Source organism: Brachyhypopomus gauderio, unplaced genomic scaffold (genome assembly GCF_052324685.1).
Source record: "Brachyhypopomus gauderio isolate BG-103 unplaced genomic scaffold, BGAUD_0.2 sc99, whole genome shotgun sequence".
Classification (NCBI taxonomy): Eukaryota; Metazoa; Chordata; class Actinopteri; order Gymnotiformes; family Hypopomidae; genus Brachyhypopomus; species Brachyhypopomus gauderio.
In genome coordinates this window covers 101,766-129,655 of record NW_027506920.1, presented here as the reverse complement: position 1 = coordinate 129,655, position 27,890 = coordinate 101,766, and the positions used below count along the sequence as shown (strand labels likewise).

The following is a 27,890-nucleotide window of genomic DNA, read 5'->3' as shown; positions in this document are numbered from 1 at the left end:
ATTCTCAATTCAAAACGAGCTACTCCAGTCTGCTGGCATGAATGCAGAGTACATTTATAAAGATATTATAATTGTAAAGGTTTTATCAACATATTGCAATAATGTAAACACACAAAGGTAAATCCAAGACAACCTGTCTGTTTGAGGCTGACACTCAGAACACTACATTAAACTAATAAAACTGTAGTAAAATAAATAAAATGGGTAGGCTTAGGCTAGCTGCCAGAACTAGCCACTACTAAAAAATTGTATTATACAAAAATACTGCTCTTTCTGTAAAAACAACAAATTGCTTCGTACAAGAATGAGGCTTAGGCCAGCTGCCTATTTCTGAGAACATGCCACTTCCAGAAACAAAATTACACGTTTTTCTTTAACAAATCACAAAAATTAAAAATATATGAAAGTGCTTCCAAAAATAAAAGTGCTGGTACATTAATAAAATGGGTAGGCTTACGTTAGCTGCCAGAACTTCCACTTCACAATATATATGCAGTATTTTCTAAAAGCTGCATATGTCTACTAAACTGAATACATTTAACTGAACTGATCAGTTTCTGAATGGTGTCTGTAGCATTTCATGTGCAACTAGATTTATATTTCAGACGGTGTTGTGCCGAATTCTGACTCCCCTCATTTATCCGCATAAAGACGCTACAGATTATATTGTCGATTTACGTTTCTATGCATAAATAAGAGCTAGACTTTAATTATCCATCACCAGGGCCGGAGTGAGCCCCTTTTTCAGCCCGGGAGTTTCATGCCCAAATCCGGCCCACTTTTTCCAGTCGGCTCAAACTAGAGATTGACATGAGCCGGCCCACCGGGAATCCTCCCGAATCTCCCGATTAGCCACTCCGGGCCTGTCCATCACAGCAAACAGCATTATCTATGTCCAAAGCCACACTGGCTCAAGGTGTCACGGTGAGGGGGCCGGGTCGCCACAGGAGGGCGCGCATCCCGGCCAGCAGCTGATCCCAGCACACAGCACGAGCGTCTCTGGATCCGGCGAGCTTTCTTCTCTTCCCGTGTTCGCCCTACGAGCATTACTAAAGCATCGCTGTGTGTGTGAACGCGCTACGAGCATTACTAAGGTTTCGCTGTCGTTAATGCCCTGCGAGTATTACTGGTTTGAGTCATGGAGAATAAACATCCTTCTGTTCCACCCACGTCTCCGGCTGCCTCTGTCCCGATGCCTTCGGCGTCACACAAGGGTGTTAATTATTTTAAATAAAATACACACTGGCTATAACGAAGTTCACCTCTGACCACGACTTCGCAGTATTACAGCAGTATTATGTCTAAATCACTGGCGTAGGGGAGGGGCATGCAAGGCACGCACTGCGGGGGGGCCCCGAACACAGGTGGGCCCCGCCTTAGGACGAGTTTTTTGTTTAGTGATCCTCCTGGGTGATGTTAGGGCGCTAAAACGCTAATCGGGTTGGAGTGAGTGAAGAAATTAAAGATGAGAAATTAAAGGTAAGAACCTTACTAGCATGCCTGTACATAGTCAAAGCGGTTTCCTTGTTTTGCCTAGCACTACGGTGGCTGAGAAGGCACATACGCACCCCAAAAAAAAATAATTATTTTTTGAAAATGAGAATCGATTCTGAATCGTTTAATGTTAGAAACACGATTCGAGCATAATAAAGGATAATAAATATTATATATATGTGTAATATATATATATATATATATATATATATATATATATATATATATATATAATATATATATATACTGTTATAAAATACACAAATTAATACTTGTTTTATTTTTTTACCATTTTAGAAACATGAAACAATTTCAGGCAGTGCTGCATTCTTGCATTTCAGTTTGATGTTTTATTTCACAGAAAATTTATTCGTAGTCAAGGAATCTGCACGTTTTTGTATTCTTCTTTCTGATATTAAAATAAAAACAAAGTAGTACTAAATTAATACTTGGTTTTTGTGCAGCAAAAAGCATTTCATAGGTATTACAATCAGTCTTCGCCCCGTTTCCAAGACACATACCAAACCTATACCTTTTCTGAGAAAAGCATCACCAGCAGAGTAATTTGTCATTGTCTAGTCAATGCTACTCAGAGGAGGAAAACTATACCATTCCTATGGTATTGTCATACTCCTCTGCAAAGCTATTGCTAAGTAACATTTACACTCATGTTCAAAATGATATTACACTTATTTTTTACTGAGGAAAAAAAGATTACAGTAAAATAGGGGAATTTTTATATATTAAGTGAACACCTAAATTAAGGGGTTTGCATTTGTAATCCAAACCTTCTGTTTGGTTCAACATATTGTACACTATATATGACCTGGCTTATGTCAGATGACACTGATTTTCCATTAAGAAAAAAAAAGTTTAAAAAATAACTCGTGATTGAATTAGTTTAAGTCTGAATTAATTCTGATGTACAGCATCTTCCATGCTTCTGTACCATTTCTTTACTTTGGTGTTCTCCATCATGTCATTAAAGGCCTGAAGGCCTTCCATAACCCGCAGCACACCAAACACTGCCTATGCAAAGGAAAAACATGAAGCATGAAACGTACTGAAATAAATGTATAGTTTAGTCAGAGTTATTCCTTAGTACGTTGTTATACCTAGTTTTCCATACTGAAAGTAATCAAATGTGAAAAGTATACAGCATTTCACACTCTTACATCAACACAATGTCATTCAACACTATACATTACGAATTCAAGGGAAATTTTATCAAAACTACATCTCAGTAGGACTAAAAGGCTGAGGAACATAAAACATCATAGCAACATACAAAATTAAATCAATAAATAAAATTGTGTGACATTCCAATGTCACTATGAATTAAGTATCAAGTTCTAGTTTCTTAGGGGCAGCATTGCATTTGTGTTTGTTTTTTTATGATCTTAAATGATCTTTATTAATCTTATTTAATTTAAAACTGAGCAGAAAATCCTACCAGATCTGCAAGGTTGGGATTATCTCCCCCCATGAATTGCTTCTTTCCAATGGCAGCCACCCATTTATTGACAGCCTTATAGAGGTCCTGTCTCACATCATCCTGTAAGTTATGTCTGTTATTGAGAAAGGACATATTAGATATAGCACACAGCATAAGAGCAGACGATTATTAAGAACAACTAGTGTGTCTACAGTTTTTAAAAAACTGAACTCAGATTAAGGCATCAGAGTAGACATCAGCATACTGATTAATAGTATTACAATCCTAATATCTGAATACCACATCACTTTTAAAGTAAACGGTAAAAGATCAATATTGCTCTAACCTATTTTTGAGCCTTTTTGAGATGATCCACATGGCAGCTGCTCCAAAATACTTGGCAAAAAACCCTTCAAAAGTGCCAAACTTGCCTTCACTGACTATGTAGTCAAAGGAAGCAAGAGACTCCATTGGTGTGCGGTATACATTAGGGGAAATAAGGTGCACTAGCCAATCATCTGCCCATTTGCGCCATTTGATTTCCTCTCTGAAAATTAATACAGACATAATGTAGACAGGATATGGAATGCAGTTTGTCAAGCATACTTTGAGTTACAACATGCTGCACTTCTGTTGGAAATTAAAGGGGTACATACTTTCTGGAATCTTTTGCTGGATACAACATCCCACTTTCTGCATCGTCCACCATTACCCAGTACTTGTTGCCATATTCTGTGACCTCTTTCCCACTGTCTGATTTAGCTTTCATTTCAGGATAACAAGCAACAATCTGAGGAATTGTCTTCTCCCTAAAATGGTTTGAAGATTGTAACCTACCTACATATCCTTATTTTTAGTTTGTTGGTTTTCTACAACAGATGTTCAAATAACATGCAACTACAATGCTTGTACTTACTTGCTAATCAGATAGGTCATCAAAGTACTTATGATGACAGATGAATCATTAAGTTGCTATTGAGATAGGAAAAGGAAGAAATATGAAACTGGACATTTCTTTGCTTGTTTTGAAACTGAAATAAAAAATACTGAGGACTGCTTACTGTTGTTCCATTCACCATCAGGATGGGGACTTTTCTGTATGTAGACCAATTTATCTCCTGTCGCATAACAGGATTAACTTCCACAATTTCATATGGAAGCCCATGGTAGTCCAAGAACACTCTCACTTTACTGCAGAAGGGGCAGGTTTTGTACTGGTACAATGTTAGATTAAGATCTGGTACCTACAGGAGATAAATTATGGATACATTATTTTGTAAATCGTAGACTATATGGCAAATAACACCTTTAACCAAAATCACTGATAATGTAATAACCAAGTCTTAATAGAGACTGCTACTACTAATAATAAGCATGGACAATAGAACAAAATCAACTAACAATTTATTTGATTTCATATCTCATTTTACATTCAAATACATAAATGAGATACACATCAAGAGGATAAATAAATTATACTGCTTGGAGCATATGGATTGTAAACAGCATATAGTGGTCCAAACTACATTATTACATATATTAATAAGCAGAGAGGATCTAAATCTGACCAATATCTGTCCTAAAGAGTAAACAGACTTTTAACATGTGAATGATTGATCGTGTTTGACTGCATAATCATGTTACCTGTTTGTTTATATATTTTATCAACCCCCTCTCTAAACTATAAATGCTCCCGTTTGCTGAATCAGTGCATGAGCGGTATAGATATTTGTCACAGTCTTTAATTAATCCTCTTGACATGTATTTTTGTGACTGATGCACCTGCACCGGTGTTACACCGAATTCTGCGACCGTCGAATTCTGTGACCGCAGAGGGCGCTATTTCGCAGTTTCAGTTAGTTTCAGTTCACAGGCACGAGCGCATTACGAATGCTGCGTAAGCTACGCCGACGCGCTTTCTTTTCTCGTTTTGCTGCTGTCCACGAGCCAAAATATGAGAGATGCGTGTATTTACATTTTATGTCGTCTGTTAACAAGAATGTTTCATTACAACATTTTTACACGTGACGACAGGAGTAGCCTAAAGTCAGCCAATACATACGCCTGACAATAGCAAACTTTTCATAAGTTATGTAAGCTGCTGTCATTTGGACCTCATTCCGAATGGTAATTATACACTTCTGAATAAAATGTTTAAATATAGTGTAAAAATGTTGTAATGAAACATTCTTGTTAACAGACGACATAAAATGTAAATACACGCATCTCATATTTTGGCTCGTGGACAGCAGCAAAACGAGAAATGAAAGCGCGTCGGCGTAGCTTACGCAGCATTCGTAAAGCGCTCGTGCCTGTGAACTGAAACTAACTGAAACTGCGAAATAGCGCCCTCTGCGGTCACAAAATTCGACGGTCGCAGAATTCGGTGTAACACCGGCACCGATTATACCGTTCTGAAGTTTTGTAGCCTCATACTGCTTTGAATTCTAGTACGTTAAATGGCTGCATGCTGGATCTTTTACAATGGACACACATTGCTGATAAAGCACAGACATGCTGTAGCTTTGTTACTTTGGCTTCTGCTTGCACATGCATCACTATACATTATTAACGACAAAATTATCTAGGCTATTTAACTGTTAAAGTGTTAATTACAAAATGAATGGGATTTAAACTACCTTTGACTCCTTTGCAAGGTGTCGCTGAAAAGTAAAGTTGATTGTGTGGTACAATCCGAACCCACCACCGATCAAAAACGCACAACCTAGGGCTTGTCCGCCACGCCTCAGGTTAGGCCTAAATTGCAAATGTTTGGGTCTAAACCTTTTGCCCATAGTTCCATACGTGTTTCCTTGGGTTTGTAGATAGATCCGCGTAGAAAATACGACCCCATTATCTGGGCGGCAAGGTAAAGTCTTATAAACAAGTCGGCTGACATTACAAAACGTTCGCGCACAGGCCGCAGCCATTTTGTATTTGTAATTCCCAGAGCGGCGTGAACGCGCCGCACCTCCCGACTGAGAACGCGCCCACCTGATTCACACAGCCGGAGAGCCAACCGCAGTTCTAGACCTGCCGCAGTTTTAGATAGGCGCAGCCTAGCGGCCTAGCAGATGGAAGAAAGACATGATATGATATGATATATATATATATATATATATATGATCATGTCTTAAGGTCATTTTTGTGTTATCGTAATGTTTATGTCATGAAGGATGAATCTGGCTAGCGTTAGTGTGTCTTGGTTCGTTAGTTGTGGCTACCTTTATGGCTACTTTGTAGCTACTTTGACTTTGACAGGAATGCTAGTCCTAGCAAAAGCAGGGTTGCCAACTTTTCAAGATCACTTGGAGTGAGATTTGAACCTGGGGGGTGGGGAGTGTAAATTGATGACGGGGGGTGTGGCGAACGTAAAATGGACACAAATTAAGTATTATATCGCGATCGATCGATCGCCGGTGTTTGCGCCAGAGCGAACTAGTAACTCATTGAATCATAGATATGGATAAGAGGTAAATAAACTAGATTTTTTTTCGGCGTGAGATATCGGAAGTGTGGAGTGAGAGCGTGTGAAGACGGTCAAATGCGTGCAGTCTCACGCTCAATGCGTGAGAGTTGGCAACCCTGCAAAAGAGCCATTTCTATTCATTTTTTTATTTCAGGATGTCATGGAAATGTTTATTGAAGAATGTGTAAATGCAAACTGAGGATTAATTGTGTGTTTAAACAATGAAATAAACACAAGCATGTAATCACATGCTTTTTTGTACTACTTATTTATAGCTACTACTTTTTTCATTAAATTGAAGCTAATTACATAGGTATGTGAATGGTTTATTAATTAATGTGCGATTCAAACCAGTTGAAATGTCTAACAATGTTTCGTTATTCTTATATTGCATTGACAATTAACATTCTAAAATGCAAATATAAATCTAGGGAACATGACAATTATTCTGCCAGTGCTTTTGGGAAAGTAGTGAGTAATTAAATGGATGTCAGCTTCAGGTTGAACACTGTATTGGATTTGTCATTGGTCTCATTGTATATTACTAGTATGTCAGTGTCATTACAGTGGCAATGCCTGTTTAATGTAAACCTAATGATGAATGTAAACAAGGTAAACCTATACTATTGTTATACTAGATAAAATAGTCAACGTGTAGAGATTGGTTAGTCCTAATTAAATGTGTACTAAAAGTACAGATTCACTATGACTAAAGAAATAATGAAGGGTTTGGGGGTGAAGTCCTCTTCCAGTGCAAATTACTGTGGCGAAAAACCCCAAGTATCATATAATATTTTCTAGTTGCATGCCAATGAATGTATACGAGTAAAATAAATCACTCTTAACATTCTGGAAACGTATGCTTACTCACTGAAAGCATCCAGACATTAAGCAATTTTTTGCTGATTTTTAATACAAAATATGCCAGTAATCCAGTAGTTTAATTAAAAATAAAATATCTTCAGGAGACAAGCTGTGTGTGTAAATGACAAAATTAATCCAAACTCCCTAAAAGAACAGGGAAAATGAGGCGTACTACTTCTATTTAAATACAAAATGTGGTGTACGTTATCGTTTAAAACTTGTCAAATGTTAGAGATTTGGCTAAAACAATTGAGAATCAATGGGCATATTTAACAAATATACAATGGATTATTACAATATACAAGCCGCTGAGACTACGGCATGCATTGTAACTGCTGGTCTAGAACTGCGGTTGGCTGTCGTTAGCTACATTCCGAGCCGCTAGGTGGCGCATGTCTAAAACTACAGCACGTCTAGAACTGCAGGTCCGGCTGTGCAATTGGATGCATCTCACCTGATTGGCTTGTTAAGCTGTGACGCATGATCTTTGCGAAACGTCACGTCCGGGTCCAAACACTCGCTGCATTGAGTGCCGCAGTGCTGTGTGCCCTGCAGTGTTGCGAATAACGCCGTTAAAAATAACGGCATTAGGTAACGGCGTCATTTTGCCAGTAACGGGATAATATAATTAATTACTTTTCTTGTCGTTACAACGGCGTTGATGTTACTGGTCATTAAAAGCGGTGCGTTACTATATATTGATATACTAACAGCAGGGTTGCCAACTTTTGACGTTCGCTTGGAGTGAGATTTTAACCTGGAGCCAGTGGCGAGTGTATTTTGTTGAGCTGGGGGGGGCGAACGTAAAATGGACACAGATTCAGTGTTATATCGCCGGTGGATGGCGCCAGAGCTAGCGAACTAGTAACGTATTGAATCATATATGTGGATCTGAGGTAAATAAACTGGATATTTTTTTTCGGCGTGAGATATCGGAAGTGTGGCGTGAGAGCGTGTGAAAACGGTCAAGAGTTGGCAACCCTGACTAACAGTAATCCGAGCGGACCGCTGCCCAGGCTAGTGAGGAGTAACAGATCTCGATAGGTCACACTTCTCGGGGTAACACCTGTTTAACTTAACAAGTCAGTAAGCGATTGGCTAAGCGTTATGGTAGCCAATCAGAGTCAGTGTTTTTACACGCGCGCCGAAGCACGCCAGTGAAATGGCGAGTCGGGAGCAAGCCGAAAAAAAATGTGCATTTTCAAGGTGGCGATATAAACATTATTTAAGAAAATACTTGAAGTTCCTGAATGTCTACCAGACTGGGTATTTGATTTATTTAATTAAGAATAGAGGTTTTATTGTTAAGTTTACTCTGTTGTGAACAAACCAGTTGTCTCAGGTTGAGATGATTGAATTTAATTTGATCGATGTAAATGCACTTTATATAGTGTAACTGTTTACTGTCCTGTTGATGTGCAATAAATATCAAAAGTTAAACTCCTTTCTGATCTACTCATTTCAACTGACTGTGAAAACTGCTTTTTCAAAAAAAAATCCTTATTCATCGGCATATAACTTTTTTTTTCACTGTAACGCAAATAGTTACTTTCCCTGGTAACGAGTTACTTTTATTATAGAGTAATTCAGTTACTAACTCAGTTACTTTTTTGAGCAAGTAGTGAGTAACTATAACTAATTACTTTTTTAAAGTAACGTTCCCAACACTGGTGCCCTGCTGTTTTAACAGATCCGAGTCTAAAACAACGACCCTTTTGTCTTTCTACCGCTTTCTTTGCAATGAGAAAGAGAGAAGAAAATGGGTGCAGTTGATAAGGTAAGTTATATTTCTAAAAAAATCTTGAAAGTGCCTCCGTGGGCGCTAATGCTAGCTAGCTAACCCCACAGAGAAAAAAAAGCCAACTTGCCCCTTTTTGGATTGCTTGATATTCTAGCTATGGGTTTAATACAATGTTTCTTGCCATATACAGATATATAGTGCTTGTTTTGTTTTATTTGTTGTCCAGCTAAAGTAAAGATAGCTCTGGTTAACTTAGCTAGTGGCGCTGACACCAGCTAGATTAGCTAGCTCATTAAAGGCAACACCAGGATATCTTTTTGGATATCCTTGATATATGGTATGGATACACACACAACGGTTAGCTGATCAGGAGTGTCCGTAAAAATACCAAGCAAAAATACAGCTGATGCTACAATTTTATAAGGTCCTTATTTCTTTAGCACTTTGTTAGAGGAACCCAAGTAAGCTGTGACTAATAATTAATGATAATTTTTTCTTCTTTTACAGACGTGAAAACTTCACCCCAAACTGCAACTTTGTGTGTGTGTAGTTGGCACTTTCCCAATGGCAAAGCTGCTGGACCTTCGCGATTCGCTTGGAACCAGGGAAAGGTTTTTCATTTTCCTGACCACCCCAGCAATCCCCCTAAGCAGAAGAAGCAGATTGTCCCTTCCAGTGATGATGCAACAGACACAGGACACACAGCTGACATGGCAACCCCACAAACCCCTACTACAGCCCAACCAAGTCTTGTCATGCTTGACGTTGAGAATGACATGCTTAGAGAAGAGAACAAAAAATTGAAAGAACAGTTGGAGCAACAAAAGCAAACCTTTTCTTTCAGTCAGATTTCCTCCCATCCTAACAAAGTCCAATACTACACTGGATTACCTGATGCTGCCACAGTATTTTTTTTGGAAGCACTTCTTTCTAGATTTGAGCTACAGTATCATTCTGATTGGACTGTCCAAATTATGCCCCTTATTGATTACTCCTTACTCCTTACTTTAATGAAGCTTAAATTGAATTGTGGCCATGTAGACCTTGCAACAAGGTTTAATTGTAGCACAGCAACTGTAACTAACATCTTTACCACCATCATCTGTGCTCAGTATGATATTTTGTTTGTCGGTCTACTTGAAAACATCCCCTCCACGGCCAAGAATCAGACTTTGCTGCCAGACTGCTTCCGACCTTTTCCTAACTGTAGAATAGTCCTTGACTGCACAGAGGTTGCTGTCTCCAACACAGAGAGGCTTGACACACAGTGTCATTTGTACAGCCACTACAAAGGACGGACCACGCTAAAGGCACTAATTGGTGTGGCTCCCAATGGTGTGATTACTTTTGCCAGTAACCTGTACGGTGGGAGCGCCTCAGACAAGTCAATAACAGCTGACAGTGGACTTCTCCAACATCTACAAGCAGGTGATCTGGTTATTGCAGACAAGGGCTTCACAATTCGGGACATTTTGCCAGAGGGAGTTCTTCTTAACACCCCGTCTTTCTTGCTCAACGGACAGTTTACACAGGAGGAAGTGAACAATAACAGACTTATCTCCTGTGCAAGGATACATGTGGAGCGGTCTATTCAGAGGCTGAAACTGTTTTGCATTTTGGACCACATCCCTTACCAGTACAGGAAAAATATTAACAAGATACTGAAAGTATGTGTGTGTCTTACAAATTTGCAAACCCCAATTCTCCGTGAAATTCAATGAAATATCTGATGTATGTAAATCAGTTAGCAGGACAGTGGCAAATTAAAACATGTTTACAATTATTGTGACTGAAGAATGATTTACACAACTTTGCAGAAAACCTTTATTAAAAAAGTAAAACCAGATTAAAATGTTTGTCTTTTTTACATTCAGGAACATGTTAGTGTTGTGATGTGCTACAACCTAATTCACTATAACTCAATCTGCACTTGTAATGCATTGAACAATTAACTTAGAATGTGTGGTAGGAAAATATCCTTATAAAAATGTTCGAGAATGTCAATGTTAAGCACCCATGTTAGGTCTTTGAGCACTGGGAGAATGACCAGGTCAAGAGGAGTCCATACAAGTAGATGACAACAGTTAGCTTTGGTCAGATGTAGGTCGCCTTGGATCTGATGCCAATAGTGGTGAGTTTGTTTTAGTTTGAGGGAACTTGTCTCTTCATCCAGCTCTAGAAAAAAGTCTCTCTTACTGCCTGCTGGACAGTCTTAGATCTGGCGGACCATGGGCACTTCACCTCAATGATGCAGTCATCAGACACTGTCCCATCTGGAGATCCACCAAGTAGACCACTGTCAGACAGGAACAATCCCCTCTCCTGGATCACCACACCAGCGTCCGCTGTGTACTGCTGCTTTGCCCGCGACTCATGTAGGATTCCCCAATCACATGCCTTTAATAAAAACACAAAGTCACTTACTCTTAGATACACATAACTTAAGTTGAAATATTCATGAAGACCCACAACTTACTTTAGATCCTTCTTTGAGGTTGTACTGGCCAAGCAGTGTTTTGAATAAGGAAGGGGGGTAAGATTTCCGCTGAACTGCTGCCAAGACCAAACCAAAATTACTTGCCGTGATTCGTTTCTTGCGATATGCTGACCTGTTATACATAAAAACAAAACAAAGAATTAAATCAATTTATAATTAGTTACATATTAAAATACCACACATGTACAATGTGCCACAAATTAAGACAACAAATTACAACCATGTCTAAATTATGTGTACGGGTTGTCAAGCTGCTTACTTAATTTATGCTTTACATACATTTTGTTAAGTTGCATTTCTTACCATAATGGGTTCTTTGCTTGCCCAACTGTAGCTCCCTCAATCTGTTGCTTCTCCTCAGTGGTGACGGCGAGTGATGATAGCACATAAAGAGCCTTGTCCTCAGCCTGGCCATAACCTGGGCTGCTCACTAGCCCATCAAATGTCTTGATGGGGAGAGATGTCTAGATTTCAAGTTAAGCACATAGTGTTGAGATTTAGGTTAGGTGCCAACATATTTTGGTGCATACAAAACACCTGTAAATAAAATAAGAAATTCTATGTGAAATTGTTTTTGGGTGCAGAGAATCATAAGTGCAAACTTTTGTCTAATTTGCATGGGTTTTCACATTTCTGTGTATTGTAAGTCATGTGTCAAACCATGATCTTGACATTAGACAACAATATGTAATCTCTTTATCCCAGTCAAAATGCATCAGTATTGCAATTGTGCTGTTTCTGGTAACGTGAAGGGCATATTAGAGTACAAAATACAGAAGTCATACCTGAGGCGGTTCAGAACTCAAAATCCACCCCATTCCAGTAAAACGCCCAAGCTGTGACAAAGATGCCAGGGCCCATTCCTTGTCATGTTGTGTGACAGGTCTTTTGATTCCAGCTTAAATAAAATGGAGTAACATTAGTTATTATGACTTATTTTATTACACACCTTTAATTGTAGATTTTTAAAACATGCAATGTACACTATAGTCTCTCTCTAGTCTGCTCTAAAATAGATTAACAAATTGTAAAGTTTAAAAATAAGATAAAGACAAAGCTTAGGACCACCAATAATGTGAGTTTATCAGAACTATTCAATTAATAAAAGTTAATCTCACAAAATTCAATGGCTTTGAAATGACATGGTTCAGGTGTGTTGCCAGCAGGCTGAATGTGAGGGGCTGAATGTCCTCCAGGACCAGGTTTGGAAACCGCAACTTAAAACTGCATAGCGTTAAGCAAATAAACCACGCAACATTGACATCAATTGCAAATTATTTACTAACCTTGTGATGTGGATGGGGCCATCTCAGATACTCTCTTGGCTGCAATTTCGTCCGTTTTCGGTGTCTTCGCCCTTTTCCACACGCATTCCACATCGGTGCGGGACACGTTTTTCTCCACCCAAATCAACAAGGCTGCCATATGATGGCACTTGTCTTTACCGATTGGGCAATCGCAGCTGCTGTACCTCACTGCCTGACCCTCAACGTGTACCTGTATTAAACATTATTTGACCCATACTCACTTCAGTCACCACACCTCAACCTCAATTCACCTCAACTCACCTCAACCTCGTAAATCGTCTTTTTCATGGACGCCTGGACTCTACCCCTAAATATACCACCTGGGAGAACAGATACACTTAGTACTCTATTGGAGTTGAAAGAGTTTAGACCTTTTTTAACCCTCAATGGTGCCTCACTAAAGAACGAAGTTATCGTAAACAGGTTTACAGGCTCCGCCATCCTTGTTTGTTTGGACCCGGAAGCGGCTGAAACGTCACGCGTGTCGTCACACTTAACAAGCGGATACTGATGTTCACCTCTGACGACATTACTTAGCAGTACGGCAGTATTATGTCTAAATATCTAATTAGGACAAGAGTGCTCAATTAACTCTATAATCACTGTAAGACTGGTTAACTTTATTTTTGTGACTTATCTGGATTTGTAGGCTATTCCATATGAAGCACATGTTTCTACATTCAACAAGGGTTATTTTAACAAGGGGAGTATAATTTTGGTGAGGCCAACACAATGTCTGCCGAAATTATTCTCCCGAATATCATCTGTAGCGTCTTTATGCGTGTGCACGCGCGAGGGGAGTCGGATTGTGCGCGACACCGGCCCGCTTGAGTTATCGCCTGTGGTGGACAGTCATTTCTTAGTTTTTTTTTTTTTTACTTTACTCAAATATTTCAATTGTTGTAACTTCATACTTTTTCCTCACAATATTTCAAAGTCAAATATTTTACTCCACTACATCATGCGAAATTTGTCGTTATTACAGCAAACCGTTGTGTATGTTAAAATTACTCTGACATTAACATTGTATACATCAGGGTTGCCAACTCTCACGCATTGAGCGTGAGACACACGTGAGACACCCGTTTTCACGCGCTCTCACGCCACACTTCCGATTTCTCACGCCGAAAAAAAAGAACTAGTTTATTTACCTCTGATCCACATATATGATTCAACGGGTTACTAGTTCGCTCCGGCGCCAACCACCGGCTATCGACAGATCGCGATATAACACTGAATTCGTGTGTCCCCCCCCCCCCCCCCCCCCCAATATCTAGCCCAGTCGGCGACTGAGAGTCGGCAGCAGCGTCTAGCTACAGCCAATGGGAACAGCGTCTAGCTACAGCCAATGGGAACAGCGTCTAGCTACAGCCAATGTGAACAGCGTCTAGCTACAGCCAATGGGAACAGCGTCTAGCTACAGCCAATGTGAACGCGGAGAGAGAACCGCGGCACCGCTGAAGATATCTCTGAAGAATGTAAAAAACTTTCAAGAATACTTTCAAAACAGTAACCCAGCAAACACACAAAATCATCACCTTTCTTACAACTTTACTACAACACTGTGTTTAAGTTATTGTGACAGCACTGGAGAAATAGTGCGATTGATTATATTTATGTTACCTTGGTACTATGGAGTGTTTAAACGGTAAAAAAAAATAATAATAACGAAAATGTGGAGTACATGTACATTGTTTTTTTTTTCTTCTACGTGGTGTTGCTGGTTCTCGTGAGAGTTTCGTTTTCGTGTTCTCGTGTTTTTGGAGGGCAGCCAGATGAGTCGGCGATTCCCCAGTTTAATTCGTGAGCCCGCGTCGCCGATCAGTCATGTAGTGTGAAAGCCACAACAACTAAAGACTCGCGATTACAGCACAACCAGTCGTGTAGTGCGAACCTGGCATCTCCTCTCCCGAACACTGTAAGTCTACCCATATTTATATGCGAGTTAAACAAAGGAATCCTCACATCTGTACACCATCAAACATATTGATAAAGGAAGACGAGTAGGGTAAGAAGGGTCTTAATACTTAGTATAAACAGAGACAGGATAAGGGTCCACCAGACATTTGACCCTTGGACTAGGGTCCCTTTTCACCTAAGCCAAACCATATGTAAACCACATTTTTCAACCTCTTGTCCAGCTCAATTCACCATAAGCAAGAAGAGAAATGACTTTTAAACCAGTTACAATTTAAACTTAAACAATACATAATGTAATACATAGGCACAGACACTACATTGGCAACCCTGGTATTAGGGATGCACCGAAAATTCGGCCACCGAAAATTTTCGGCCGAAATGGCTTAAATTTGCATTTTCGGTTTTCGGCCGAAATACTTTCATCACCGAAACAACACGGCCGAAACAATGTACTGTGATGACGCAAGCAAAAATCGCCACCTGCACGCGCTTATTTGGATAAAGCTAGCAAAAAAGTTTTCCAGTGATTGCGCCAAGGCAAAGGACATTACACCAAAAATTATGGAACTCGCTGCCTTAGACGATCAGCCGTTCTCTGTCGTAGGGATTTCGTAGGCTAATAGAGCACATTGAGCCCCGTTATGTTTTGCCGAGCAGACGACATTTCTCAGAAGCGTGTTTACCTGAGCTGTTTAATGTTGTTGCAACTCACGTCACGTTTTTATGAGAGAATTTATATTTATCTTTCAGGCCAATCAGTTATAATTAAATTTAACTCGTATAAAATACATATATTTATCCTCTCAGATAAAAACGGTCTGCAAGCGAGTTAAATTTAATTAGTGGTCGGCCGTTGTCAGCGTTATCGTCGTTATCGGCCCACCACTAATTTTATTTTATAATATGCATTACTGTAATGTCAGTGCTAAATAAATATTTTCAAATGAAATTTTGTAGTTGATTTATTCTTTGAATAGCAATGCCTTGATTTTAGTGAGGTTAGCCATAAATCCAATGTTACTAATAATTGGCATAATGTAGGCTATTTCGGTGTTTCGGTTTTCGGCTTTCGGCCTTGGTTTCCTAATTTTCGGTTTTCGGTTTCGGCTAAGAATTTTCATTTCGGTGCATCCCTACCTGGTATACATGGTTAGCTAGCTAGCTAAGTAGGCTATTGCTAATACACGACCGAAAATCGCCATAGCAACGCACCCTGCATGTAGCTAGCTACGTTGGCTAGCTAGTAATTTGTTTTACCATAGTTCATAGAATTACGTCAGAAAGCAAATTTTATTTTGGCAGGTTTTACATGCAGAGCATGGTGCTAAATATTAGAGCATTAAATTTACTTTCAATGCTTAAATACATTTGAAAGGCAATACGTTTGTACTTTTACTCAAGTACGTGGTTTGTGTACTTTGTCCACTCATCAACGCGGCCTTTAGAAGACAAGCGCGCTCGTGCGCGTACCGAACTCAAATTTGCCAGCCGTGCCGTGCACGGGAGTGAGTACGCGCACAGAATGTGACAGACATGTTGAGTATATGATTTTTTTTCTCCCTCTCGACCCATCTCACTAGGTCTCCACATTTCCGTCACATATCCTTGATAAACGTCTGCACCATCCTGTAGGCTTCTTGTTGGAGCCGCCAATAACTCCTGCAATGTTGCAGTTTGCCTCACACAGTCCCATGACAACATTGTTATTTTTAAATGACACATTAAAAATAACGGAACATTAATTAACAATCAACTTATTACTGGATGGGTGTAAAGGGGCTGTGCTGATCAGCTCTGTGAGATTCTGGCAGATATCTTCAACATGTCCCTCACTTAGGCAGCTGTCTCCACCTGCCTGAAGACCTCCACCATCGTCCCAGTCCCAAAGAGCTCCACGTTGACAGGTCTGAATGACTATCGGTCAATAGCCCTCACGCAGATAGTCACGAAATTATTTGAAAGACTGGTCATGACCCACATCAAAGCCACCATCGATGCCACACCAGTATGTGTACAAGGAGAACCGATTCATAGAGGATGCCATTTCCTCTGTGGTACACACCGCCCTTACGCACCTGGAGCAGAAGGATTCTTATGTTCGTATGCTCTTTGTGGACTTCATAGTTCTGACTAGAACTAGAAAATTCGATCATATCAGGCCAGTCCTATCAGCCCTGCATTGGCTCCCAGTTAAATTCTGTATTGATTTAAAAATTCTTTTACTGATTTATAAAGCACTGCACGTGCTTGCTCCTGATTACCTCTAGGAACTTATTTCCTATTATGAACCCCCACGTCCACTAAGATCACAGGGTGCTAGCCTCTTATTAGTTCCAACAATTAATAAGGTAACAGCAGGGGGAAGAGCCTTTTTTATAAGGCCCCCCAGCTTTGGAATAACCTTCCAGAATGTGTCCGGGACTCTGACACAGTCTCAATCTTTAAGACTAGGTTGAACACTTACTTATTTAGTTTAGCATTCGATAACTAATGAGCCCCCATAGATAAAGGTACAGATCCAGGGGTTCATGGGTGAAGGGTTATATCGAAAACTGGGGCGCTGGTGCTGTCAACCTGTCACTCAAGTTTTTTGACGGTGCAGTGGATGAATGCCAATGTCAGGCCTGAGGACATGACCGATGTGCCCTTGACCAAGGCACCTAACCCCATCTGCTCCCCAGTCGCCAAGCTAGGGCTGCCCACCGCTCTGGGCATGTGTGCACCACAGCCCCCTAGTAATCACTAGTGTGTGTTTGTGTGTGTTCTAATTGCACAGATGGATAAATGCGGAGGACAAATTTTGATTGCGGTGAAAAATCACTATTGACAAATATGGCACATTTCACATTTATTTCACATCTCAGAATGCTCCAAAGTCTGTGTTACCTTCTGGTTCTGGCTTTTTAGCTAGGCTGTAATAATTTAATTTAATGTCGGAGTTGCTGCCACACTCCAGAAATGATTAAATTTCATCTGTCCCACATATGATCCCATACAGAGCTAATTTTCCGTTTTATTTTTCCATATGGCTGCCCACCTACCCAAGAAAAAATTAGACGAGGAGACGAGCCTTTCCTGACATCCATCCTGGGCCAGCCACCTCCTGCCTAACCAGCTATGATGAAGGATCAACCCATTGCCCTGACTAACCAGTGTGGATGGAAGATAAACACACTGCCCTAGACCCTCTCATCTCCCCAAATTCTCCCCTGCTACGACTACCATTACCAACCATCAAGACATTTAAGACTGAATAGGAATTACATTGAGAACTCATGTACACTGCTCAAAAAAATAAAGGGAACACTTAAACACAATATAACTCCAAGTCAACCACACTTCTGTGAAACCAACCTGTTCAGTTAGGAAGCAATACTGATTGTGAATCAATTTCACCTGCTGTTGTGCAAATGGAATAGTCTAGACAACAGGTAGAAATGAGAGGCAATTAGAAAGACCCCCCCTATAAAGGAGTGGTTCTGCAGGTGGGGACCACAGACCACTTCTCAGTACCTATGCTTTCTGGCTGATGTTTTGGTCACTTTTGAATGTTGGTGGTCCTTTCACACTCGTGGTAGCATGAGACGGACTCTACAACCCACACAAGTGGCTCAGGTAGTGCAGCTCATCCAGGATGGCACATCAATGCGAGCTGTGGCAAGAAGGTTTGCTGTGTCTGTCAGTGTAGCGTCCAGAGGCTGGAGGCGCTACCAGGAGACAGGCCAGTACACCAGGAGACGTGGAGGAGGCCGTAGGAGGGCAACAACCCAGCAGCAGGACCGCTACCTCCGCCTTTGTGCAAGAAGGAACAGGAGGAGCACTGCCAGAGCCCTGCAAAATGACCTCCAGCAGGCCACAAATGTGCATGTAGGACAATGATAGACCTCATGTGGCTGGAGTGTGTCAGCAGTTCCTGCAAGATGAAGGCATTGAAGCTATGGACTGGCCCGCCCGTTCCCCAGACCTGAATCCGATTGAGCACATCTGGGACATCATGTCTCGCTCCATTCACCAATGTCACATTGCACCACAGACTGTCCAGGAGTTGGCAAATGCTTTAGTCCATGTCTGGGAGGAGATCCCTCAGGAGACCATCCGCCACCTCATCAGGAACATGCCCAGGCGTTGTAGGGAGGTCATACAGGCACGTGGAGGCCACACACAATACTGAGCCTCATTTTGACTTGTTTTAAGGACATTACATCAAAGTTGGATCAGCCTGTAGTGTGTTTTTCCACTTTAATTTTGTGTGTGGCTCCAAATCCAGGCCTCCATTGGTTAATAAATTTGATTTCCATTGATGATTTTTGTGTGATTTTGTTGTCAGCACATTCAACTTTGTACAGAACAAGGTATTCAATGAGAATATTTAATTCATTCAGATCTAGGATGTGTTATTTGAGTGTTCCCTTTATTTTTTGAGCAGTGTATATAAATACACACCAAAATGAGATTTATCCTTCCCATATTTTGTTTTTCTACCTCTTTAATTATGGTAACCGGTGTCGGCCAGAGGAGGAGGAGGGTGGGTCTTGTGTTCCATCATCAATGTGTGGCACGGTAGCTGCTCTGCTGCAGACAATAAAGCTCTGCAGAGTGGTGAAGTCTGCACAGCGGATTGTCGGAGTCAGACTCCACACCACCACGGCTTTCCAGATGTAGGAACAAGGCCACCTGCATCATGAAGGACTCCACTCATCTAGCACACTCACTTTTGACCCACTGCCTTCAGGCAGGAGGCTGCGGAGCATTAAGTGTAAAACAAGACTAAGAAACAGCTTCATCCCAGTTTTTGCACAATGACACAAAAGTGTTTTGTGCTATACAGTATTTTTATTCAAATGGTTTCTGTCAAAATATCCACGACACAGAAGTACTGCTTCTACATTTAGGGTCAACTTACCCACTTCCTGACATACCTTTACAATAGTAAGTTTTCTTCATTTTATTTTAACTTGTGGCTAAACATAACCCACTCGCCACCTTTTTTCTTAAAACATTGGGCTAATATTTAGACACCAAGCAAGAATCATACACATACAAAGCCCAAGAAAAACAATCAAGCAGACAATCCATATGCACTGGTCATCCTCCAAAATTAATTTAGGAGTTAATATACAGTTGCACACAATTTGTCCATTTTATCAAATACTTAGCATTTCTACACTGACTAAAAGTAAAAAAAAAAAAAAAAAAATGAAGTAGAAATGAAAATGTCTAAAGAAAATGCTATGGCTTGCCAAATATGTAGCATTATGCTCATTTCGCAATATAAAATAAAGATGAGAATAATCACTCAACTGATTTTAGCAGTCTCCAATTTTGAGAACAATTCTGTCAAGATTCTGATCAGTCTGAATCACTGTCTCTATCGCTGTCAGCCTCTTTTATGTCCACACTGAATTTGTACTCCTGATCACAACCCATGTACGCGTCACTCATGAAGTACAGCGTATAGTTATGGACTCCAACAACCGGAGCCACAAAGTCCAGTTTCACCTGATGAAGACAAAAAGAATAAAAGCGGTAAACACTCTATTGAACATTATGACAATGATTATAACATACAATACTGGATCATATAACGGGTGTTATATTAGTAAAGTGTATTACTGAATAAAGTAAGCACAAACTAACCTTGGCTTTCTGCTGAAGAGTCAACCTCTTAATGGAGATGAGACTGTTCGATTTCGGGTCCCCAATCACAACCCACCAGCCCTCCTCACGTTTCTACACAAACAGAGTCCAAAACATACACATTAACATAAAAAACGGGTTAAAAGTACTATTCACGTTCAGTAAAAAATTTCTGACCTGAGGAAAGAGTGGAGCAATCACAGGTCCTGTAACCTCTTCTTCCCTCTCCAACTGCACTTGGACCAAAACTGGACTGCCACTATAAATGCAACACATATCAGGTTTTCCAACATTTACTCATGGAGTTCACGTGGTTATACAACTCAGACTGAATTAAGAATACTATGGTCATTTTAGTGTTATAGCTTTGTTTATTGCAATCAAGTCTATTTTTAATAAGGTTACATTTTCTCTAAAATTAAATTCATGAATGCTTTAAATTCAGAAATGAAAACATTTCTGACAGTGTGCATGCAGTTACAAAGCGTCATGCACAAGTTAACATTTTTATGTACATTTAATGAATGTTATACAAAGTAATTCTGAGCAGGGTGGGCCAATTAAAACAAACTAGAACCTGATAAAAATTATGTTTACAACTTGCCTCTTGATGTCATCTTTGTCAGCCACTTCATAGGACAGCTCAATGTTGGGGTAGCGGTTACAAAAACGTGCCACATCAGCCATCTGAACATCTGAGAGTTGTAGAAGAGAAGTACGGTCCTCATCCTCCATTTCCATGATATCAAAGATGCTCTCCACACCCTACAGGAAAAACAAAACATTAAATCTAAAACATATAAATCCAAAACTAATAAAGTCCCTGCTTCATCAAAACAGAACTAACCTTCTCCGTGCAGCGTTTGATGTGCTCTGATGTGAAGTGAGGCAACTGCTTGAGATAGGAATCTTTAGACCACATAGCCTGGGTCACCATTTGCGCCAGCTCCATAGCAGCCAGAGCAGGACTCAGCCAGCCATTACTAGACAGAACGTCTACACAAGCCTGGATGAGACGCACAGCCTGTAGATGCACAAACAAATGTGTCTGTTGTGTTCACGCAACATTAATCTTCATACAAAGCATTTTAGTTTGGAGAGTCCCAATGTCCCAATCCAAGTTTTAGCCAAATGATTAAGTAAAGACCAGCACTTGGAGATTGATGTAGCAGCCAATGTGCATTTAACAGTTAACCTATTTGTCCAGACAAAGTTCTCTAGATCATTATTGAAATGATTAAGTGCAATGTGCATTTAAGCGCAAATGCTCTAGAGCGCAAGCACTCAAGAAAGCAGCTCACATGTCAATCGTCTTGGTTGAAATTCAAATTGAATTGAATGAAAATGCAATTTTAATTATATATCAGTCTATGCCAACAACGTTATTTATGTGAGTGCAAATATGTGCCAAATAGAGTCACAATCAAATTACACCTTTTGAAGTTTTAGCAAATTGGGCTTATAAAACCTTTAACACAGAGTGAAGTAAAGCAGCCATAATTTTCATAAACAATTCACTGAGACAATTCAGTGAAAATCCTGTGCAAATATTGACATCTTGTTTGTGTAGGTTGGGTGAAAATCCTAGCACTAGTTTGCAAAAGTAGTTTTCACAAGGTTTTGAATATTATGCACACACACACACACACACACACACACACACACACACACACACACACACACACACACACACACACACTTTGTTGTACTAGTCTATTACTAATTGTTCAGAAGAATACGCTGCACTGTATTGCTAACTTCTGGCCAAACAGGGTGTCAACTTGAGTGTGCAGTGTTGGTACACCTGTACTCCTAAATTCATGGTCCGGGACCTTATAGTGTTGTCTGCACGATTTGTTTCAGTACAGAAAAAATTTTAAGAAACATCTGAGCAATTACAAGAGTTCAGCATTATGTGCCTTATGCTAATAACAACCTAGTAAATAAAGCTTCTATAAGTGCTATTAAATCTTTAGGGCCTTTATCTTTCTCACCTTGCTGAGAATCTCTTCAGTGTCGGATTGAAGTTCAGCACTTAGCTGCATGCGAGAAAGATGGGCCTGCAATAGCAAGTTGGTCTTCACGTGGGGGTCATTAAACTTCGGATTATTCAGCTTGTGAGGCACCTTCTGAGCCAGCTACAAAAACAAAAATAAAAAGGTTAAATAATGCTTTTTAAAATGAACTATTCTTAAGTTTTGGATTTGTGCATGCGACACCTGACGAAGCAGGGTATCCTCATGGTGTCTAATGGGAATGTTCTTGTACTCCGCAGCATTTGAGATGATTTCAATCAAACCACGAATCTTAGTCTTGGCATTCAGAGACATGCTGAATAATTCTGTCAGAAATAAGAATAAACTCTTTAGCTATGTCTTGATTTGTAACATTTTGCGATCAGATATGCAACATCAAGTCTGATTAAAGAAACCAAACAAAAACAGCAGCAATGCACAACAGTGTCACATTCACTATTGTGACCACCCAAAATAGTCAGTAGTAATATTAGCCTGCCCAGTATTGAAAATGGGATAGAATGTGTCATGAATTGTGCATGCCAACAATTACAAGCTGCCTTCTCCAATTGCAATCTACAAAATTAATATGTCCTAAATAGTGGCCACTGAATGTACATTCAAGATATCTTCTTATAAAGTGGTGAACACAGCAATACTGATTTTTACCAATGGTGGTATAGTTAATGTAGTAGTAGGCTGCAATCATGCCCAGATTGAGAGGGGCAACATCCATCTCATCCTCAATGCTGATGCACTTGGACTGCTCTAGATCCTGCAGTGTGTTCTCCACCAGCTCCGACAAGTGGTCTGACAGGTGCCTGTGAGACATACCTGCCATGGACGAGGAGATGAAAAAATGAGGTAAGACACAGGCAAATGCAAAATCCATGATTTGCACAAATACTGCAATCAATCTTAGCATTTTTCCAAGTATTGTTTCTGTCAAACAATTATTTTACTCATATCAAGAATACATTTTATTTATTTCATACCAGAGTACAGCCTTTCTGGTCCTTTACTATCAGTTCTGACAATTTTACAGTACTATCTTACCCTGCAAATTGTAGTAATTAGGGTTTTGGGTCATGCGACGGTAAAGGAAAGTCCAGGTCAGGTAATCCACAGCATCCTGTTTGTTTTCCACTGTTTTGGTGACAATCTCAGCATTGAAGTGGTCGTGCAGACAGTGGTCCAAGTGAGACTCTACTGGCAGAGGCTCATAAAGGAATTTCTTAAAGAAGTCCTTTTGAGAGAGAATGAAAAGGTGATGGTAATTGTCAAAATTATCCAGAAATGCGAAAGAAAAAAAATGTTTAGTACTTGTTTAGTACTTTGCTATACCTTTTTGGAGCCCTGGCACATAATGACACAACGCCCCTCATCATCCTGTAAGGGGCGATTGGCCTTTCCTACCATCTGTAGAACATCATAAATGGGGTAGTCGACATAGCTAAAGAGATCAGAGAAATATCTGCTCAGTGCAGAACTACAACAATAGCGGTCACTTAAAAGTATGGAATAAGAAATTGTGCAGAAATGCATACGCATGAATTTTGCCATTGTAATATTGCGTGTCCATGACGATCACTAAATGCGCAGAGATGTTTGTCCCCCAGCAGAGGGAACGGGAAGCTACCACAACCTGAATGGCACCTTGGATACAAAACAAAGACAAGGATGCTGGTATAAGCCATGGGTTAAAGCAAGAAATTTTCATTTGACTGAAAAATTTTCCTGGCAAATGACAATGCCAGCAATTACTGAAAATGTTGTGTAGTTGGGACACGGTCTCTTTTGCCTAATTCTACACAATAAACACATTTATAAAGTACATTAATATAAACAGCCTGTGTAAGGAGAGAAGAAAGAATCTATGAAGCGACAAAATGCAAGCAATTGCACCTGAGCAATAAATGTACATAAATGTTTATATAAGGGAGTTATCTGGGGGTCCTCCTCAAATTTAGTGAATCCTGGTGAGTTTTAAAAGGTATGAAGCTAAGGTAAGTTACGGGCGGCCATGATGAACCAGATCGTATGGCCAAAAAAAAAAAAACTTCATCAGAATAAAGATAAAATACTGAATTTATCCTTCATCTACCCCTGAAGCTGTTCCGATGTCTGAAATACAGGCGATCCGTCGTAAATCGATTTTTGGTGTAAATCGGAACATACGTGCAGTTATCCTACCCTGAAGCTAGGATTAGGTTTAAGCTAGGTTTATACTTTCACGAGTGACTCCTCACACAGACACACTGGCAGCGAACATTTACCTGACCAATTTTAATGTTGCTTTATGTTTCAGGTTTGAACAGTGCTGGAATTTAGGCTAAAGTACTTGAAAATGCTTGAAATTGTAACTACTTCGTTTCACAACAAATAGCTGTCTGACTGAACAGTTCTCTTGTATTACGTTAACAAATATGAGCCTCTTGCAATTCCAGGACGAAACATTGGGCATTTTGAAAATAAACAACCATTAAATAATGTAATAAAAAAGTGAATTATTTTGAATAATTTCGAATACATGTATAAATATTTAACTTAATTGAGTTGGGAAATATTGAAATGGACCTTGAAAGTGCCATACAAGTCCTTACATTCCACCTTGTAAAGGTGTATGAACCCTGCAAACATGACTTTGTTCAATGCGCTGAGGTGCGGAGCGCGCGGTTACAAAATACCAGAGGTGCACAACCTCGCGAATCGACAGCGCGCGAGGCCCCCGCGCAGGGGCGGAGACACCGCGATTGCACGGTGACTCATCATGGTGACTGAGAACTTTAACCCATGGTATAAGCTAACAGTCAACATGTTAAGAAACTTGATCTCTAAATATTTTGGCAACTACCCTAATAACATTTTTATTTGTTACTGAACAATAATCCAGATTTCTCTATTTGACTTCACTGTAACTTTCAATTATTAAACCTCAGGCCACAGACATTGTGAAGTGGGTTATAGGACCATAAACAGATTAAGAGATTACTGAAGTCTGTAATGCATCAAGAATAAAATGTTCCTGTGTATCTCCTATTTAAAACAGAGGTTTGAAACAAATCACTTAATGCTTTTTAAATTTAGACATCAAGGCAATATTTAACCTTTCAAATGATAAACTGAAAGGCATAATTAACATGATTGTCCTTCTCCATGGACTGGTATCAACAATGCATTCTAGTCAAAATATATAAAAATCTATGGGACATTCCCAATTGAAAAACAATTCAAAGACTATGGAAGTGCATCGGTTCCAGAATTTAAATGCAAATACGCAAAATGGCAATTTAATCTTAAACTTGCATTTACATGTTCCACTCATACGAATAACTTTGAGCTCAAAATGCTATAATTACATATACAATTTGGTAGACGTTTAATTGATATTTCATTTACACATACATTTTGGTGCTTTATTTGTGCCTTTATTTAACTGAAAATATATTCCTCAATTTGAATTATCAAGTTTAATGTGATCATGCAATGGTTGTATCAAAATAATAATTAAAATGTTATTCACTTAATATGTATTTGCATTCCATGATATTGCATTCCATGATATTGCATCACGCAAAAAAAAAAAAAAGTCAAAATTCAAAAAGGGGAAATAGCGCATCTCCTGTTTGCAATAACATTCTGATACCAACAGTGCTTGATCTGTCAAAATGCATTTTTAAAATGTGGTACCACATCGCAAATATAAATGGAATTATTGCTTTTGAATTAGAATTTTGAGCTCAAAGTCGCTTGTATGAGTGGAACATGTAAAAGCAAATTATATTATATTGCCATTTTGCGTATTAAAGGAGAATGTTGGGTAATGACCTTTAGAAATCACATGCATAATAATTCCAGATGTAGAAGGGAATCAAGGTCAATGCTTACCCGAGCTGAAAAGCTGCTCGACAATTCTGCGTTCTGTGATTGAGAGACCTTCATGTAGGTAACCCACACCATTAGAGAGTGTCTCTTTTAATGTGGCATCAGACAGCTTCTCCAGGAATGGGGCCAGGTCCTTTTCAGAGCAGTGTAAGAACCTACAAGACAAAATACGGTGTACATTACAGATTGTAGTTGTTAAAAGCGCTATACAAATAAACTTTGATTGATTGATTGATTGATTAAACAGTTGATTTATCACATCTGGTTATTACGGTCATCACCTCAGGCTGGTGATTGCTAGCACAAAGCGAGGAGCTGTAATCATACCTCTGTGGGACCACATCAGCAGCACAGAATGTGAGGATGTCAATGGCAGTGAGGCGTGTCTGACGCCGAGAGGGAACAAAGACCAAGGTTGGTTTGGAAGGAGAGTGCTTCATGATGGCATGGTACACAGGCTTGGCCATAGACAGCAGACGGGTCTGTGTATGACTCACATTAAAACCCTGTGAAAGGAGAGGGAACAAACAGAAAGGAAAAAGAATGGGTAAAAAAAGAGCTTGCAATTTTTCATTTAAATTAATAATGCACAGGAATAGGTAGTTTGAACAGTAAATGAAAACACCACTCAGTGCAGATACGACTTTAGCGTTTCCTCTAGGTTTTGCATGTGCTTACAAAATTTCCAAAATGAGCACCTGAATGTGGAGTTCCAGAAGCACAGGTCTGACGTTGGGGTGGAAGTTGAAGGTGGCAGTAGTGCTGCAGCCCAGCCAGTGGGCTACATCCTTGGCATTGGAGAGGGAGGAGCTAAGTGCCACGATGCGGATAGGACGCTCAATTTGAGAGGATATGTACCTCATTCTTGAGCAGATCACTTCCAGAACAGGCTAGAACACAAATTCAAACGGAATAAAAATGTATTCAAATAGCTCTTCTTTCAAGAGGCGTTTTCACAAAGCAGCTTTGCAGAATGAGCAAGGCAATGATGGCAAGGAAACAAACCTCCCTAAGCATTAAGAGGGAAAACTCACAAGTTAACCAAGAAACAAGGAGATTGATCCTCCTTTGGCAAACAGTGGATAGCAAACCAGCAACAAAGAACAGTTTGTGTGTTTGGTTTGCTTATTGTGGCTCATGAATGTCTTTCGGATGCTACAGATACAGCGCCTTAAAAAAAAAAAAAGGATGCACGAGTTGCAACCATCTTAACCACAATGCTTACTACTGTTGACTCCTGCTATTACTACTACTACTACTGTTGACTCCTGCTATTACTACTACTACTACTGTTGACTCCTGCTATTACTACTACTACTACAACTGTTGACTCCTGCTATTACTACTACTACTACAACTGTTGACTCCTGCTATTACTACTACTACTACAACTGTTGACTCCTGCTATTACTACTACTACTACTACAACTGTTGACTCCTGCTATTACTACTACTACAACTGTTGACTCCTGCTATTACTACTACTACTACTACAACTGTTGACTCCTGCTATTACTACTATTACTACTACTACTACAACTGTTGACTCCTGCTATTACTACTACAACTGTTGACTCCTGCTATTACTACTACTACTACTACTACTACAACTGTTGACTCCTGCTA

The 27,890-nt window shown here is 39.8% G+C and overlaps 3 protein-coding genes, 1 long non-coding RNA gene and 1 pseudogene across 5 annotated transcripts in view; 2 read left to right on the top strand and 3 right to left on the bottom strand.

The window, feature by feature from the left end:
• Positions 1-1,817: 1,817 nt before the first annotated feature.
• On the bottom strand, positions 1,818-5,923 carry ptgesl (prostaglandin E synthase 2-like). Its single transcript, XM_076992904.1, has 7 exons — positions 5,569-5,923; positions 3,991-4,173; positions 3,846-3,901; positions 3,586-3,738; positions 3,276-3,476; positions 2,948-3,062; positions 1,818-2,523 (listed from the first exon to the last, which is right to left on the bottom strand). The coding sequence occupies exons 1-7, from the start codon at positions 5,857-5,859 to the stop codon at positions 2,407-2,409; spliced, it is 1,116 nt and encodes a 371-aa protein (XP_076849019.1). The 5' UTR covers positions 5,860-5,923; the 3' UTR covers positions 1,818-2,406.
• Positions 5,924-7,772: 1,849 nt separating this feature from the next.
• LOC143497120 (uncharacterized) lies at positions 7,773-10,730 on the top strand (annotated as a pseudogene). Its single transcript, XR_013125685.1, has 3 exons — positions 7,773-8,528; positions 8,953-9,039; positions 9,511-10,730. The product of XR_013125685.1 is annotated as an uncharacterized LOC143497120 (transcript).
• Positions 10,731-10,813: 83 nt separating this feature from the next.
• LOC143497121 (uncharacterized) lies at positions 10,814-13,459 on the bottom strand. Its single transcript, XM_076992903.1, has 5 exons — positions 12,787-13,459; positions 12,286-12,398; positions 11,804-11,964; positions 11,480-11,612; positions 10,814-11,400 (listed from the first exon to the last, which is right to left on the bottom strand). The coding sequence occupies exons 1-5, from the start codon at positions 12,923-12,925 to the stop codon at positions 11,179-11,181; spliced, it is 768 nt and encodes a 255-aa protein (XP_076849018.1). The 5' UTR covers positions 12,926-13,459; the 3' UTR covers positions 10,814-11,178.
• Positions 13,460-14,583: 1,124 nt separating this feature from the next.
• Positions 14,584-19,889, top strand: LOC143497112 (uncharacterized). The gene is made up of 2 exons (XR_013125682.1): positions 14,584-14,725; positions 17,774-19,889. It is a non-coding gene; the product is annotated as an uncharacterized LOC143497112 (long non-coding RNA).
• Positions 19,513-27,890, bottom strand: part of snrnp200 (small nuclear ribonucleoprotein 200 (U5)) — a 35,700-nt gene continuing 27,322 nt past the window's right edge. The window contains exons 32-45 of the mRNA XM_076992888.1: positions 26,963-27,154; positions 26,592-26,770; positions 26,268-26,419; positions 23,927-24,035; positions 23,724-23,832; positions 23,436-23,625; positions 23,049-23,213; positions 22,584-22,705; positions 22,359-22,502; positions 21,212-21,388; positions 20,969-21,129; positions 20,542-20,623; positions 20,365-20,457; positions 19,513-20,226 (exon numbers count right to left, since the gene is read on the bottom strand). Coding sequence (XP_076849003.1) covers positions 20,077-20,226; positions 20,365-20,457; positions 20,542-20,623; positions 20,969-21,129; positions 21,212-21,388; positions 22,359-22,502; positions 22,584-22,705; positions 23,049-23,213; positions 23,436-23,625; positions 23,724-23,832; positions 23,927-24,035; positions 26,268-26,419; positions 26,592-26,770; positions 26,963-27,154 — 2,025 coding nt within the window. The 3' untranslated portion in view covers positions 19,513-20,076. The remainder of the gene's footprint in view (positions 20,227-20,364; positions 20,458-20,541; positions 20,624-20,968; positions 21,130-21,211; positions 21,389-22,358; positions 22,503-22,583; positions 22,706-23,048; positions 23,214-23,435; positions 23,626-23,723; positions 23,833-23,926; positions 24,036-26,267; positions 26,420-26,591; positions 26,771-26,962; positions 27,155-27,890) is intronic.